The sequence below is a fragment of the Ictalurus furcatus genome, chromosome 6 (genome assembly GCF_023375685.1).
Source record: "Ictalurus furcatus strain D&B chromosome 6, Billie_1.0, whole genome shotgun sequence".
NCBI classification, from domain to species: domain Eukaryota; kingdom Metazoa; phylum Chordata; class Actinopteri; order Siluriformes; family Ictaluridae; genus Ictalurus; species Ictalurus furcatus.
Genome location: NC_071260.1, coordinates 19,385,430 through 19,397,990, shown reverse-complemented (window position 1 = coordinate 19,397,990; position 12,561 = coordinate 19,385,430). Strand labels below are relative to the sequence as shown.

The window sequence follows — 12,561 nt, the reverse complement described above, 5'->3', positions numbered from 1 at the left end:
CCATTTATGCTATTTCTATTAAAGGTACATTTCAAAGTGATAGATATACACACATAAAAAGGTAAATGTGTATCTTAATTCTTCCATTTTTGTTTAGTACAAATACAAAACTGGGTATCGTAAGCAAGTTGGCCACCATATTGGAGCTCGCTGTGTCGAGGATGACCCACTGATCATGCTGGCAATAAACTCTGCTAAGATTGCTAGTGATGCCCTGTACAAGAAAGACTTTAACAAATCCAAGACCAAGTTCCACCTCCCAGTGGACATGTTGTCTCTTGAGCTTGCCAAGAAATGCCAGATCCAGGTCAATGACTTTAACTACAGAAATTACCTGCACAACTGGACCTGCCTGCCAGACTCCAATGACGTTGTACAGGCCAGGAAGGTCTATGATCTGCGCAGTGATGTGAGTTTTTTTTGTAATGACTCAAGACCTCTTTGTGCATAGGTCTGTTCTTTCTTGAAGTCAAATCAATATTGTCAATATTTTTCCATGTCTTTCATGTTTTCTTGCATGGAAAACCAGGCTGTATACAAAGCTGATATGGAATGGATTAAAGGAACAGGATGGATTCCTATAGGATCTCTTGATGTAGAAAAGGTCAAAAAAGCTGGTGATATTCTGAGTGAGAGGAAGTACCGTCAACATCCAAGCAACTTCAAGTTTACTAGCACAACAGACTCTATACCAATTGCTCTTGCTCAAGCCAATGCTAAGGTCATGGATCAGGTATGGGTTTTCACCCTAATTTTGTTTGAGGAAAAAAATGCAAGCAATATGATCTTCTTTTTTTTTTTGTTACAACCAAATTCATGTATAATTACTTACTAATGTATAAATATATCATGAATCATATCTCTTTATTAACTTTTTGTCTTTGCAGAGAGCTTATGTTGAAGCCTGGAATAAAGAAAAGCTCAACATACACGTCATGCCAGACACTCCAGAGATCATTCTTAGCAAACAGAACAAACTCAACAACAGCACCGTAAGTGCAGTTTCTTTGAAGTGGATATGACTTTTATGGAAATATCAGTATAATTTGTTATACATCTTTTGATTGACTAATGTTAGCTTAGCAGTAATGCATTTTATCTTTTTCCAGAAATACTATCGTCAAGCTTATGTTGACAGTCTACAGAAAGGCTATGTACTGCCAAAAGATGCTATTGCAGTCAAATCTGCAAAAGCCTCCAGGAACATCATCAGTGATGTAAGTGACCATAGTTAAGCAGACACACATAATTTACATACAAAAGAATGGATGTTCATCACTATTGCAATATTCCAAATACAGTACAAGTACAAAGCTGGCTACAGACAGCAGCAAGGACATCACATTGGAGCTCGCTGTGTTGAGGATGACCCACTGATCATGCTGGCTATAAACTCTGCTAAGATTGCTAGTGATGCCCTGTACAAGAAAGACTTTAACAAATCCAAGACCAAGTTTAACCTCCCAGTGGACATGTTGTCTCTTGAGCTTGCCAAGAAATGCCAGATCCAGGTCAATGACTTTAACTACAGAAATTACCTGCATAACTGGACCTGCCTGCCAGACTCCAATGACGTTGTACAGGCCAGGAAGGTCTATGATCTGCGCAGTGATGTGAGTATGTGTGTATGAGGAATTCCTAACTGTTTTCTATAGTTATTTGTTAGACCTCTGCCACTATATAAGTTCACAGCTGACCCAGTTTTAAACCTCTTCCCAGGCTGTATATAAGGCTGACCTAGAGTGGCTCCGTGGATGTGGATGGATGCCACATGGTTCTCTTGAAGTTATTAAAGTACAGAATGCCCAGAAGATCCTCAACGATAAACTATACAAGCAGCATCCAAGCACATTTCCATTCACCAGCCCAGTGGACTTGCCTTCCATTGTCCTGGCCAAACAAAATGCTGATATCCTCAGTGATGTAAGCTGGTCTTATTTGTATATAATATATATTTATATACATCACATATATTACAGTAATATCCCACTGTACCATGTCAACAAGTTCTACTACATAAAAATGTATGCTTTGAATAACTGTTGCTCAAACCAGTGCCTAATTTTGGTGAAATATTTATTCTCTCCAATCACAGAGAAAATATAGAGAGGCATGGGACAAAGACAAAACCACAATCCACATCCAGCCAGACACACCAGCAATTATTCTATCGAAGGCCAATGCTATTGCGGTTAGTAATGTAAGTGAACCTTAAAATTTCAGCATTCTTTTTTTCTTCCCATGAATTCTGTCTTGTTATATGGATTTCATTGAATGTTTGACCATCACTGACTCCTTATCCTGTTAACAGAGATTGTACATCAAGGACTGGGAGTCACAGAAGGCAAAAGCATACCAGATCAAAGAGGATGCTGTTGCTGTATTGAAGGCCAAAGCTTCTAGAGACATTGCTAGTGATGTAAGTCAAATAGAAACATGCAATTGCATTTAGTATTGCTCAAACGTATAGCAAACTAACTTTTTTTTTTTAATCTTGGACAGTACAAGTATAAGGCTGATTATCGTAAGCAAGTTGGCCACCATATCGGAGCTCGCTGTGTCGAGGATGACCCACTGATTATACTGGCCATAAACTCTGCTAAGATTGCTAGTGATGCACTGTACAAGAAGGACTTCAACAAGTCCAAGACCAAATTCCACCTTCCTGCAGACATGTTGTCTCTTGAGCTTGCCAAGAAATGCCAGATCCAGGTCAATGATTTTAACTACAGAACTTACCTACATAACTGGACCTGCCTGCCAGACTCCAATGACGTTGTTCAGGCCAGGAAGGTCTATGATCTGCGCAGTGATGTGAGTAAATACCTTCTGAAGGGCTCAAAATGTTATTTAAATGCCACTAGTACTTGAATATGTAGTTAGTGGCAGGTTGTTATTGCACAACTTACCTGGTTTGAAACTTCTTCCTAGGCGGTATATAAGGCTGACCTAGAGTGGTTGAAAGGATGTGGCTGGAGTCCCCATGAATCTGTGGAAGTTGTCAAAGTGAAGAATGCCCAAAAAATCCTGGCTGAGGTAAGTCCCTAAAAACTATTCTTTTACTTTGGAAGCTGACATTTAACTAACGTTTAATATTTAAAAATCGTAAATGTGCATTAATGTGATTTTATATTGAGCATAATATTTGTTATTAACAAGAAAATAACAGATAGATTTTTTATTCGTATTTTTAGAGAGGTTACCGTCTGAAGCTGGATCAGCAGGAGTACACTATTCCCGTTGACAGAGTTGACTTTGTTTGTGCCAAGAATGCGGCAAACGTGCTAAATGAGGTGAGAATGCCATTTTTTAAATTCCAAGATACCAGTCTGGTTCAAATTGTAATGATAAAAAACAAATAGTGTAGTTTGGATTTGAAGAATATTTGTTTAATGCAGACATATTACTATAAGAATTATATAGTTGTATGTCTTTTGTGACATTTGGTATTGTACATTCCTGTATAAGAATTGACTTTATCTGTGTATTCATCTTTCAGGCAAGCTATCGTGAGGCCTGGCACAACGATAAGATCAAATACACAATGTTGGACACCCCACTACTGGCCACAGCCAGGGAGGTGGCCAAGATTATACATCCAGTAAGAGAAATTCCTTTGTAGCTCTTTCAAGTGCAAATGGAATACGTTACCATATCTATTTGAGCTAAGACAAACACTTTATTTCACATATCACTTACAGCAACTCTACACAAAGGACTGGGAGAAGACAAAAGCTAAATCATATTTTATGCCAGGAGATGCTGTTCCCATTAAGCAGTGCATGGCCACCACCAATGTACAGAGCAACGTAAGTAAAGAAGACCTGCAGCATTTAAAAGCAAAAAGTTTATTTTTTTCTCTTTATAATCTCAATAAATTTTATGTTAGACATTGTTTATTTTAATTTCCGCAAAACCTCCTACCTTCTTTTTCTGCAGTACAAATACAAGACGATATATCGTAAGGAACTTGGCCACCATATCGGTGCTCGCTGTGTTGAGGATGACCCACTGATCATGCTGGCAATAAACTCTGCTAAGATTGCTAGTGATGCCCTGTACAAGAAAGACTTTAACAAATCAAAGACCAAGTTTAACCTCCCAGTGGACATGTTGTCTCTTGAGCTTGCCAAGAAATGCCAGATCCAGGTCAATGACTTTAACTACAGAACTTACCTGCATAACTGGACCTGCCTGCCTGATCAGAACGATGTCATTCAGGCCCGCAAAGCATATGATCTTGCCAGTGATGTAAGTGTTACACTCTAGTAAAAACGATTTTTCTGTAAACATGTAGTTTTGACTACTGGGGATAATTTGGTGAACATTAAAAATACTTTTATATATATGACCATTCTCTTTTCAGAATATCTACAAGACAGATCTGGAATGGATCCGTGGCTGTGGATGGATAGCAGCTGACTCAGTTGATCATGTCAAAGTCAGAAAAGCCCAGGAGATTCTTAATGATGTAAGTTGTGTTTTTGAAATTGGTAGAAGTCATGTATATAGTAAGATATACTTATAAAGCAATGCCTGCTTCTGTTCTCTCCAAACAGAGAATTTACAAGAAAGACGCCAAGGATAACTTTGCCAGGTTCACAAATATTGTGGATCGACCTGAAGTTGTCTTGGCCAAGGTTAATGCCTTCAATCTCAGTGATGTAAGTGTTTCCTTTAATTAGAGATAATCTACCATTATATATAAAGTTTTGGATAAATTATCATATTGCTTTGTGAAATAAAGGTCCATTCTTGGATTAATTGAAAATGAATGTAGATTTGAAGATTTACTGGATTGAGTGAACCAGTAAATTAATTGTTTAATTTTATTATTAAGAATTGCTTTTTGTTTTTCATTGTCACTTAAACTGAACTGTTGTCTATATAACTTAATTCAATAATATTTTACAGCTACTCTAAGTGGTATTGTTTATGTTTATTTTCTAGACTGATGTGTCATTTCTCAGACAGATAAAGCAGTCAAAGTTTGAGATCAGTGTATACTTTCCATGTAGATAAATTACAATGTAATTTACAATGAAATTGCAATCGATTTTTAAATCTGTGCCATTCTTATGTAGCTGAAATACAAAGAATCCTTCAACCTGGAGAAGGGCCACTACATTGGAGCTGAAGATACACCACAACTGGCACACTCCAGGGAGGTTGCGAAGATCATCAGTGAGGTAATTAACTCATTTGGGCTCATGCTCATAACTAAAGATTGGTATGTGCTTGAAAGCTCATGTTGTGATAACCTACCCATGATTGTTCTTGTTTAATACAGAAACTGTACAAACTTGGCTGGGATGAAGCTAAAGCCACTGGATATCAGCTGGACCACGAGTACCTGCCTCTTGTATCAGCTAAGAAAAACAGAAGCATTGTCAGTGATGTGAGTGTCCCTTCAGTTTGTTAAGTTTGTGTGGTTTATGCATAATTAAGTTTAATGTAGCAATAATAAAAGTCATGTGTATGCATTAGTTAATTAACTAGTTGTGCATTTGAACTTTGCAGGTTAAGTACCATGATGCCCATGAGAAAGCCAAGGGCCATTACATGGCCAACACTCTGGTTGACTTCCCTGAGGTGGTCCACTCTGGGCAAATGGAAAAGATGAAGAATATGGTAAGTTTGCCTACATCAATAGTGCATGTTTTTACATCACACAGGATTTTAGATCAAGTGTAATCTTTTAATGCTTGATAGATGTTAAAGATATCATGCTTTTTATGCTGTGTATTATAACATAATATTTCTTTGATTTTTACAGAGAACCTATCATAAGGATTATCATACTACCAAGACTAAGCTCCACATTCCACATGACATGATCAGCCATGTGGTAGCCAAGAAATGCCAAGACATCCTAAGCGATGTGCAGTACCGCACCTACTTGCACCAGTGGACGTGCCATCCAGAACAGAATGATGCTATCCGTGCCCGCAAGGCCAATGAGATCCTGAGTGATGTGTGTTATCTATGAATCTCAGAACTAAATCAGTTATGGATTACACTGTTTCAGTTTCAGCAGTAAAATGGGATAATTTTGTATTTTATTTTTGCTGCAGGTGTTCTATAAAGATGACTTGAACTGGATAAAGGGTGTTGGCTGCTATGTCTGGGACACACCAGAAATTGTGCGTGCCAAGAAGTCTTATGAGCTTCAGAGTGACGTGAGTAGCACTTATATTAGCTGCAATATTTATTTAACGTCTATATTTGCGCTTTTTGACCTTTTACATTTGTTTTAATCAGATCAAGTACAAGGCAGAGGGCAAGAAAGAGTTCAATAACTACTCTATTGTGACAGACACTCCTGTGTACGTGACTGCTATACTGGGCCATACCTGGGCCAGCGAGGTACAACTTCAGTAAATTATTTTGTTATTTTCTTTAACAAACTTTAAGAGTTCTGTTTTGTTGTAGATTTAAATGTTAATATGCTGTGTCATTTGTACTTTACTTACAGCTGAACTATAGAGAGGCCTATCACAAAGAGAAGCATTTGTACACTACTATTTTGGACACTTTTGATTATGTAAGATGCTACAACTTGAAGCAACTTTACAGCACTGTAAGTCTGAAGAAAACAGTATGGTGTTAAAATGATTTTTGCTTCGATTTATGTTATTGGGATGAGTGTCTGTAAACACTGTCTTTTCTACCACAGAAAACCTATTCTGCCCTTTGGGATAAAATCAAGGCCAAGAGCTATAGCATTCCTCAGGACTCTAATGCTCTGGTCCATGCCAAACAGCAGAAGGTCCTCCTGAGCAAAGTGAGTACATTTCTACACAGCTTCACCAATATTCAAAATGACAAAAAGAAATTGCTCTGGACGTATCTATTGAATATACTGTGATTTCTTACAGGTGAAATACAAAGAAGATTATGAGAAGTTTAAGTCCCTGTACAGTCTGCCTAAGTGTCTGGAGGACGACCCAGCCACAGCCAGATGCATCAAAGCTGGAAAACTCAACTTGGATGTATGTGATATATTCTGATATGTTCCTGTGATTTATAATATCACAGCAATTATAAACCTTTTCTAATTCTTACTTTTGTATGTTCTTTCACAGCGTTTGTACAGGGAGAACTGGGAAAAGACAAAATCCAAAATCCATGTACCTCCTGATATGTTAGAAGTAGTGGCTGCCCGCAACACCCAGAAAATGATCAGTGAAGTGGACTATCGTAAATACTTGCACCAGTGGATCTGCCTGCCTGACATGCAGGTTTACGTACATGCCCGCAAAGTCAATGAGCAGCTGAGTGATGTGAGTAAATGCACTGGTTTCACATTTTATATACAGGGTTTTTGTTTTTGTTTTTTTTTTTCCGTGTTTCTTGCTTTGTCTCATATTGTAGCTGAGTGGTTGATTCAGTAAATTTTAAAGCAGTCACTGAGCTGTTTTCCGCACAACAGTATAATTGAACTATAGAATGCAGTGTACTGCAGTCCTTTTGGCTTACACATGGATTACAAATGCCTCATGAACAATTACAAACCTTGTAAAACCTCCATTCGAAATGACCTCCGATTGAAAGCAAAGCTACTTTTTCTTGACATTGAACGTGTTCTTGTTTATCGCCAGATCTTTTACAAAGATGATATGAACTGGCTGAAGGGTGTTGGATGTTATGCATGGGATACTCCTGAAATTCTGCGCTGCAAGCAGGCCATGAAGCTGCAGAGCGAGGTAAGTATGCACTCTATTACACTCTGAATCATGGCTCACATGCCTCTCTACACTTCTGTCTTTAATTTATTTATTCATTTTCATATGGTTCATTTACATGTGATTCATTTTCATGAGATTCATATTCAAGTGATACATTTTCATATGATTCATTTACATGTGATTCATTTACTAATTTGCTTCTCTTTAAATCCAGTTTTAGACTGTGATATTACAAAGGTCTTTCCAGATTATTACTTGCTACACTGTATGAGATAACCTCAGTAAAATTGCCTGAATTCTATAATATAATTTGTTCACCGTGTTAGGTTTAAATCCTCTAAAAACATATTCGCAATTAAATAACATTACATCCTTCAAAGCATTGGCACGTTCTGCTTACTCTCACAATCTTCCAAACTCCCACACCCAAAGTCTCCATAAACAAATGAGACAGCAGTGTATCCTACAAAAACCGAACGTTGCCCACAATGTGAAAACAACTCGGAGAGTAAGCTGGACTAACCAACAAAATTACGAAGTCTGATAAACAGTCTGCACACAATAATGAATATAATGTCCTTACCTTTCAAAGACTTGTAACAAATAATATAACAGTGTAGCACATAAAGCCGAGGAGATAACACTAATAAAATTAAATAAACAGAAACTCTAACCCGGTCAGAGCATCAAAACAGAGAAGCATATTAATACAGAAGTAAATTTTAAGAGGAGTAAGTCCATAAAATCTAGGCGGAGTAATGCAACGACAATATCTTCAATCAAAATTCGAATTATGTAGAGCTGGAAGGCCGAGTGCAAAAAATACAAATAAAAGAAGAGCGAAAAAGACTCCTCTGTGTAGGTGATGCAGTTCAACCCGATATCAAGAGTTTAACATAGTCTCCTGCTTCCTCCGCTGAAATAAAGTCCTTCTGAACACCGTTATGTGTAATGCGAAGCTGAGCTGGGTGAAGTATTCCATAGCGAGCGCCCTCAATACCACGAAGTTGACGCCGAACCTCGTTAAATGCGGCCGGGGCCCGGGCTGTCTTGGCTGTGTAGTCAGGGAAAACGGAGGTGGTCAAATCCCTCACTTTAATCCGCTGGATCTCTCTCGCACGGCATAAAATGTCAACACAGTCACTGTGATAGTGGAATCTGCACACAATAGCTCGTGGTCGTTCACCAGGCTTGGGCTTGGGCTTCGGCTGAAGGGTCCGGTGGGACCAGTCCAAAACCGGCTCCTTCTCCAGACCAGACGCCTCTTTTAACAAGGCCGCTACAGCAGCAGTTGTACAGGTGTCAGGGCCCTCTGGAACTCCCACTATCCTAACGTTATTGCGCCGTGACCCCGACTCAAATCCTCACATTTATTCTCTAATTGAGTCACAGTCGCAGTGAGAGACTCGATAGTAGTCTTCATGTGAACTATGTCATCGGTGCAACCGGAGAGAGCGTGCTCCATTTCCCCAACAGTACCTTTCAGTGTTGATATGGTAGTCTCGGTAGAAACTTTATCACTAGCCAGCTGTGTTTTCACGGCCTGCAGGTCGAGCTGGATAGTAGACAGCACACCCCCGAGAGTCTCCTGGAGCTTCTGGAGCTCCTTTTTAAAAATATCGGCGATGTCCTTCCTCAGTAAAGCCAGCAACTCAAGGCCTCTCTACACTTCTAACTGAACCTTTTTTACTTACCTGTTTCAGAGTCTATACAGAGCTAAAGGAATTGAACATTTGAAGAACTTCTCTGTAGTAACAGAGACCCCAGTGTATGAGACATGCAAGCAGAGCGCCCTGAACCTGAGTGATGTAAGGTTTTTAAAATACTACCAGAATATTTCTAGTGAATATCCTGCTTCTCTTAACCATACATACACCTTCAGCTTGACTCAATATTTTAATTTTTGTTGTAGAGACCCCTAACTCCTGTCTTTTGCATTCTCAGCTCAACTATCGTCATGACTATGCCACCAATGTGAAAGGTACAAACACTGCTCCTGCTAAGACTTTGGAGACTGAAAGGGCTCGTTTGGCCAACTACATCCAGAGTGACGTAAGATTTCTTTTCTAGCAAACTATATCAGTTTATAATCATGGATGTATGTATATCTGTTGTGCAAATTTTTTTTCATGTTTTTACTATCTAGCACATCTACAAAGAGGCAAGCAAGAGTTTTATGCCCACTGGCTACTCTCTTCCCTTTGACACTCCACTTGCCCTGCAAGCCAAGGCCAACAACATCACCACCAGCAATGTAAGGAGGACAGCATACTTCATGGTTAAGGTATTCTCAGCTGATATTGACAATATGCCGTGCAAACGTGCAATCTGTTTATATCCTAAAGGTGAAGTACAAGGAAGCTCATGAACTCACTAAAGCCAGGAGCTACAAATTGGACCCCGATGGTGTCAATTTTGTCACTATAAGAAAGGCCAACCAAGTCATCAATGAAGTAAGACAAACGTTCAGCATCTACACTAAGATACAATATGATTAGAAGAAGCACTGTATTACATTTTATCTGTACTGTTATTCTTTTAGCGACTATACCGTGCCCAGTATGAAAAGGAAAAGGACAAGGTTCACTCTGTGTATGACACCCCTGAGATCAGACAGGTTAAGGCCACCCAGGAGGCCATCAGTGATGTGAGTAAAGCATGGTTGGTTTGTTTATTCCGCATGTTTAGGCAGTTCATTCCATTAATTTTATTCTAAACTTTAAAAGAGCACTCTGTTAAAGAAACTACAAGTAATACCTGAATACTCCAAGTGAACGTTTCTAATTTCACATTTGTGTGCTTTTTCTCAACAGGTTTGCTATAAAGAAAAGTACTACAACAGCAGAGGGACACTACTGCCAATGCCAATCACGCCACAGCTGATTCACTGCGCTCATGTCAATGAAATCAACAGTGATGTATGTTCTGTTTATCCTCTTCAGACCTTCATGACGTTGTGTTCATATGGATTTGTATTTAGTATTTTATTTACTGGCTTTATTTATTGCCCATTCATGCCTCAATTTATCTATTGTAGTGTATGGGTAACAAATTTTTGTGTTAACGGTGTTTGCTTGTATTCCTTATAGCTGAAGTACAAAGAGGATCTGCACTGGCTGAGAGGCATCGGTTGCTTCGTGTTTGATTCTCCTGAAATGGTCCGCATACGTGCAATCAACAAATTCAGGGTAACTATTCGTTTAGAAATATATTCATCTTCGTCATCTGCCATGCATGCACATTGAAAATAGTTCATTGTGATATTTTGTGTTTTTAAGTCTTTAATATTTCACTTTCACCCTCTAGACTTCCTACGATGTTGAGGCCAAGAAGAACTTTCCCAACTTCTCTGTGGTCCTGGACACACCAGAGTACAAGCGTGTGTCTGAACTGAAGACTCACATAAGTGATGTGAGTTTGTGTTCATAGCACTTCAGATCTATTTAATATATCTTTAAACAGATTAACGTTCAAAGCAATGTTTCTCCTTTTGCCTTTAGCTGGTGTACAAAGCTGCTGGAAATGTGCAGAAGACTCAGTGCAGCACTACTGGTGATGCTCTCGAATTCAAGAGAGCCAAGTGGGCCCAGACTCTTACCAACAAAGTAAAGCACTTTTACAATATTTTATGAACAGTTGTGGGGTGCATTTATGGGGCTATCCTGAGTTTCCTGTTTTATTTGCTCATGTGAGTAATTGCATAATTGAACAAGAATTTTGTATGATATGTCTTTCCATTCTATAGTGGCTGTACACTGGTTTAGCTTCCAAAGAAAGAGCCTTCTACACTCCAGAGCTTCACACCCCTATCCTGAATCATGCCAGATCTATGAAAGTGGTATACAGTGAGGTAGGTCAGATTCTTGATGAAAATTATAATGTTTTAACCGCTATACTTGCACATACTTATATACATTTACATGGACCTTCTTTACCTCTAGACCAAGTACAAAGAACAGTATGAGAAGATGAAGCACAAGTACACCGCCATCCATGACACACCCATTCTAATCCGTGCCAAAAAGGCTTACCTTAATTCCAGTGATGTAAGTATACATGGCTTACTATTAAAATTTCATAGTCTGTCTGTGCCTCTATAGATCTGATGCCTGTTTCTCCCTATAGCTGCGTTACAAAGAGACTTTTGAGTTAGCTAAAGGACATTATCATACCACTAAGGATGCCCGGGACATTGTTTGTGCTAAGCGGGTCAGAGATGACATCAGCGAGGTCAGTAATAAATATTTCTCCATTTTAAATGCTTTGGAAATTTGGTTTCGGGGGTCTTTCAGTGTCTTTCTCTCCCTACGACAGGTTAAATACAGGGAGAAATACATCAGCTCATTGGGCACATGGAAGTCCATCCCAGATCGTCCTGAGTTCTTCCACAGCAAGATTGTCCGCGACTGCATTAGTGATGTGAGAGCAACTTATATTTCATATATAATAGCATCAGGGTAATTCCTTTGAAAGGCCCTTTTGAACATGCTGTTTTCTCACGTCCCTATATGGCAGTTCAAATACAAAGAGGATCTGGACTGGATCAAAGGCATTGGCTGCTACGTTTGGGACACACCATTGTTGAAGCAGGCTGAGCATAACAAAGCACTGTACAGTGAGGTAAAACACTTCAGTCCTGAATTCAAGTCAAGTTTATTTGTCAATTGCACAGTATGTCAAGACATATGTACATTGAAATGCTTATGTAGAAGCTCAGGTCAATTTCTTACATGTAACATTATAATATATATATATATATATATAATTCACACACACACACACACACACACATAATACAGCACAACACACACACAACACACAACTATCAACTTAATTTAAACAAATCTTATTAAAATAGAATGAAATAAAATAA

The 12,561-nt window shown here is 38.8% G+C and overlaps 1 protein-coding gene across 16 annotated transcripts in view; it reads left to right on the top strand.

The window, feature by feature from the left end:
• neb (nebulin) overlaps positions 1 to 12,561 on the top strand; it is a 58,091-nt gene that overhangs the window by 26,330 nt on the left and 19,200 nt on the right. For all 16 annotated transcript variants that reach the window (XM_053626965.1, XM_053626960.1, XM_053626967.1 and 13 more), the window contains 41 exons: positions 98 to 409; positions 530 to 733; positions 888 to 992; positions 1,110 to 1,217; positions 1,302 to 1,613; positions 1,720 to 1,923; positions 2,096 to 2,200; positions 2,312 to 2,419; positions 2,503 to 2,814; positions 2,932 to 3,036; positions 3,195 to 3,293; positions 3,500 to 3,601; positions 3,702 to 3,809; positions 3,940 to 4,251; positions 4,367 to 4,471; positions 4,560 to 4,664; positions 5,085 to 5,189; positions 5,291 to 5,398; positions 5,521 to 5,631; positions 5,777 to 5,974; positions 6,075 to 6,179; positions 6,262 to 6,366; positions 6,476 to 6,580; positions 6,677 to 6,784; positions 6,879 to 6,992; positions 7,086 to 7,283; positions 7,602 to 7,706; positions 9,392 to 9,496; positions 9,633 to 9,740; positions 9,835 to 9,942; positions 10,034 to 10,141; positions 10,231 to 10,335; positions 10,502 to 10,606; positions 10,778 to 10,876; positions 10,995 to 11,099; positions 11,189 to 11,293; positions 11,434 to 11,538; positions 11,630 to 11,734; positions 11,814 to 11,918; positions 12,003 to 12,107; positions 12,204 to 12,308. In XM_053626965.1, the coding sequence (XP_053482940.1) occupies positions 98 to 409; positions 530 to 733; positions 888 to 992; positions 1,110 to 1,217; positions 1,302 to 1,613; positions 1,720 to 1,923; positions 2,096 to 2,200; positions 2,312 to 2,419; positions 2,503 to 2,814; positions 2,932 to 3,036; positions 3,195 to 3,293; positions 3,500 to 3,601; positions 3,702 to 3,809; positions 3,940 to 4,251; positions 4,367 to 4,471; positions 4,560 to 4,664; positions 5,085 to 5,189; positions 5,291 to 5,398; positions 5,521 to 5,631; positions 5,777 to 5,974; positions 6,075 to 6,179; positions 6,262 to 6,366; positions 6,476 to 6,580; positions 6,677 to 6,784; positions 6,879 to 6,992; positions 7,086 to 7,283; positions 7,602 to 7,706; positions 9,392 to 9,496; positions 9,633 to 9,740; positions 9,835 to 9,942; positions 10,034 to 10,141; positions 10,231 to 10,335; positions 10,502 to 10,606; positions 10,778 to 10,876; positions 10,995 to 11,099; positions 11,189 to 11,293; positions 11,434 to 11,538; positions 11,630 to 11,734; positions 11,814 to 11,918; positions 12,003 to 12,107; positions 12,204 to 12,308 (5,541 nt within the window). The remainder of the gene's footprint in view (positions 1 to 97; positions 410 to 529; positions 734 to 887; positions 993 to 1,109; positions 1,218 to 1,301; positions 1,614 to 1,719; positions 1,924 to 2,095; positions 2,201 to 2,311; positions 2,420 to 2,502; positions 2,815 to 2,931; positions 3,037 to 3,194; positions 3,294 to 3,499; positions 3,602 to 3,701; positions 3,810 to 3,939; positions 4,252 to 4,366; positions 4,472 to 4,559; positions 4,665 to 5,084; positions 5,190 to 5,290; positions 5,399 to 5,520; positions 5,632 to 5,776; positions 5,975 to 6,074; positions 6,180 to 6,261; positions 6,367 to 6,475; positions 6,581 to 6,676; positions 6,785 to 6,878; positions 6,993 to 7,085; positions 7,284 to 7,601; positions 7,707 to 9,391; positions 9,497 to 9,632; positions 9,741 to 9,834; positions 9,943 to 10,033; positions 10,142 to 10,230; positions 10,336 to 10,501; positions 10,607 to 10,777; positions 10,877 to 10,994; positions 11,100 to 11,188; positions 11,294 to 11,433; positions 11,539 to 11,629; positions 11,735 to 11,813; positions 11,919 to 12,002; positions 12,108 to 12,203; positions 12,309 to 12,561) is intronic.